Source organism: Apis dorsata, unplaced genomic scaffold (assembly GCF_000469605.1).
Source record: "Apis dorsata unplaced genomic scaffold, Apis dorsata 1.3 scaffold_342, whole genome shotgun sequence".
NCBI lineage: Eukaryota > Metazoa > Arthropoda > Insecta > Hymenoptera > Apidae > Apis > Apis dorsata.
The window spans coordinates 244,247-247,927 of record NW_006263609.1 but is presented as its reverse complement, the minus strand read 5'-3'; the positions used below and the strand labels follow the sequence as shown (position 1 = coordinate 247,927).

General features: G+C 22.1%; 1 protein-coding gene across 1 annotated transcript in view; it reads right to left on the bottom strand.

The window, feature by feature from the left end:
• The window catches only part of LOC102675103, a 4,390-nt gene extending 1,070 nt beyond the window's left edge, over positions 1-3,320 (bottom strand). The window contains exons 1-3 of the mRNA XM_006618156.2: positions 3,062-3,320; positions 1,238-1,471; positions 488-643 (exon numbers count right to left, since the gene is read on the bottom strand). Coding sequence (XP_006618219.1) covers positions 488-643; positions 1,238-1,471; positions 3,062-3,100 — 429 coding nt within the window. The 5' untranslated portion in view covers positions 3,101-3,320. The remainder of the gene's footprint in view (positions 1-487; positions 644-1,237; positions 1,472-3,061) is intronic.
• Positions 3,321-3,681: the final 361 nt, after the last annotated feature.

Here is a 3,681-nt window from a genome sequence, read left to right as displayed (position 1 = left end):
ATATATATATATATATATATATATATATATATATACACATACATTTATTTATTATATAATTAAATAATAGATATTTCATTAGAAATTAATAACATTATGTCAGAAATCAAATTTTTATTAACGAAATATTTAATTTATTTTTTTCTTAGAAAATATTAAAAAGTATTATTATATACAATTTTAAATGAAAGAGAAAATTTCTTTTTATACATTCTTCACATAGAATAAAAAATAGAAGAAGTATATTATGTAAAAAGAATAAATATTACAGTAATAAATATTGCATAAATATTACTGTATATTAGTATAATGTAAAACAATATTGATATAATTGCTGTTCTTAAAATAATTTTTATTGGAATACAATAATCTGTTACTAAATTTTATATATATATTTTTATTAAAATTAAACATAGAGCGTACTTAGAAAATAATTTTACACTTTTAATGGATTTTATTCAGTACGTATCAATTTGTATGAACATACCTGTGGATATATGGCAGACGATTCTTGGGTAGCTAGTACTTTAATGGCAGATACTCGTACTAATTCTTGTGGTGTAGCGGATATCCGTAATGTGTATCCTTTCCCTGAAGTTAAAGGTGGTACCCTTAATGATGCATATCCTATTACCTCCTTTTCCTACAAATGTAAATCTTCTATGACATTGATATCTAACATCAACGACTTTTCGTGTAATGATATGAAATATCATATCTAATAAAAATGAAATATTTCTCAAAAACATAATAGATATTTAAAAGTGATGAAAAAAACATTTATTATAAATTATTCTAATAATTCAAAAAATTAATTTGTAAACTTCTAGTTTCTAATTTTTAAGATTATTATTATATTTATAGAATTTTCAAAATAAAATTTTTCTTTAATTATAAATTTAAAAATTATATAGTTTTGATATTTTCAGAAAAATGATTATTTCTATATGCTTTAAAATTTGTTTATTTTATATTTTAAAGTTATAAAAATATAAAACATAAGAATATACTAAGAATTAGTGGATTCAAGTAAATATATATAGGTCTATAATAAGATCTTAAATATTTAATATTTTGCTTACAATAAAATTGTAATTACATTCCATTAAATACAAATTTAAACGAATAGTTAACATTATAATGTTAAAGTAAAAATAAAATAAAAATTGATTTTTTATTTTTTTTTAACGAAGACCTGTAAATATATATTAATTATAACTGGAACATGGTTTATTACCCTTAAAATTCCTGGAGCACTTAATTTTGCTCTAACGATGCCGCCACCGCAAGGAAGAATATAAAAGGTACTTGAAGTATTTGCTGGAGGACGATAAAAGAAATTGACGAATCCATCGGTTTTACGCAAATTGGCTGTGCTATAATGCCCAGTGCGCAGTCTTAACTCCGATGTTTTCCGAAATTTTATGGTATCAGTCGCTATACGGTTCGATACATTATTTCGTGTATTTACCTTTAACACAGAATAAAAATAATGATTATAATAATGATTATAATAATAATAAATCATTTTATGAATTCCTTTCAACTATAAGTTATAGAGTGCGATGGTCGAGTGAAAACTGAAAAATATAAATATAAATATACATATAAATACAAATTTATTAATTTTGATTATTTAGAGTTATCGTTGATTTGAATTAAAAATGAACCAACCATCGAACTTCAGAAGTAAATTAAGAAAATTAGATTAGAAGATTAGAAGATAATTAAATTATTTTATTAATAGATTAGAATTAATAGATTAGAAGAAAATTAAATTATTTTTAAAATATATTAGGATAGAATAGATTGAAGAGATCAAGTCATTCAAAAAATATATCCATAATAAATTCAGAGAGATATTGTTATTGTTATAATTGATCTAGAATCGAGGATCATAATCCAGTATTAAAATATTATTAATAATTTTATTTTTATTTATCATAAAGTGCAGCAGTAATTTAATAAAATATAACATATTACTTAGTAAAAATTTTAAATAGGATATAATAGTTTTTTTGTTATTATATTACAAAGTCAATGTTACTTCCAATCTTGCTTTATCCTAATAAATAAAAAAAAAAATACAATGATTTAAAAAGTAATATAAATAAAAATTTTTGAAGAAATTTTATATTTCATCTATTTATAATGAGAAAAAACAATTTATCAAGTTAGTGAGAAAATAATGTTGAGTTTTAAATACAATTACTACGATATACATAATATATAACTTTATTATATATAACTTTGACATTATTTAAACTTTATGTAAAATTTTATAAGATTGTTATATAGTCTACTAATAAATTTTGTTTACTTATTACATGAATAATTTTACTATTAAATTGTAATAGCTTATCAAATTAAAATAAAATACACGATATACTGACACGTAATATTTATTTCAATAACATAGAAAATATTTTCCATAAGAATATTTTTATTTATATTTTCTTTAAACTCATATAGAATGTTAATAGATATATTCGAATATTTTTGGAGATATTCGATTTAAAAGGATGAAGTAAACATTTATAGAAATATAAAAATATTAATTAAGATTTATTTTATTAAATTATAAGCAATTTTGTATTAAACAAAGCGAGACAGAAACAGAATGAGATAGTTTTATCTCTATAACAAATCTGTTTTCATCTCGTTTCATCAAATTTAAATTCCATATTCAATAAATAAGCTTTAATTGATATTCTTGTTTATTTTGATCTTTAGAATCTTCCAAGAGTATCTCATAAATATATATTAATATTCTGTATAATAATCATTAAATATAGAAATACGTTATCTTAACTGTTACAACTACTTAATCTATATTGATTTTTAAATTCAGATAAAAATATTGTATTTTTTAAGAGAAAATATTATTCTTCTCTATGAAATGAAATTATAAGTACTATAAACAACATTTTCATATTTCAAATTATTTCTTATTAAAAATCTACATAACTTTCCCACCAGCTCAATATTTCCAATTTACTCAAAATCACATATTGCAGGCAATTATTATAAAATTTACTCCTCTCTAGTTGTAATTACTAACCACGTATAAGGTAAAATTGTACGTAGTGTCGTACTTCATCCTGTGAAGCGTCAATTTTGTTTGACGCACGCAATGAAGCCCTTCCGGAATGCCGCGGTGTTGCTGTTCCTTGGAAGCAGAGCTTCCTTTCGTCGGATGTGGGTGAACACGAAGAACATTTTGCGCCGCACAAAGGGTCAAGGGGTGAGGCTGAGATCCCGACGTTACGGCTAGACAATAATGAGAGAGGTGGGGATCTATGTTGCTGTAAAAACAAATCTTTCTCGAATTTGTCCTCTATATCTGGAGCTAATTTTAAATTTTCTGAGAATCAAGTTTAACATTTTGTTAATGAATCAAAGAAAATTTATTAAATGATTTATTTTTTGTTTATTGTCAATAAAATCATAACTTTATGTATAGGAAATTATTTAGGATTATGAATATATATATTTTGATATTTGGTAAGATGGAAGATCTCTTTTCTAAATAATTATTAAAAATAATTATAACATAAACAAAACAAAATACATACATAATACATACAACATAATAAACAAAAAATGAAAGCTAACTTTAGAGATTTGCTTCATACTTTAAATATTTACTTGTTAATTTTTAGAATCCTATATATAATATTT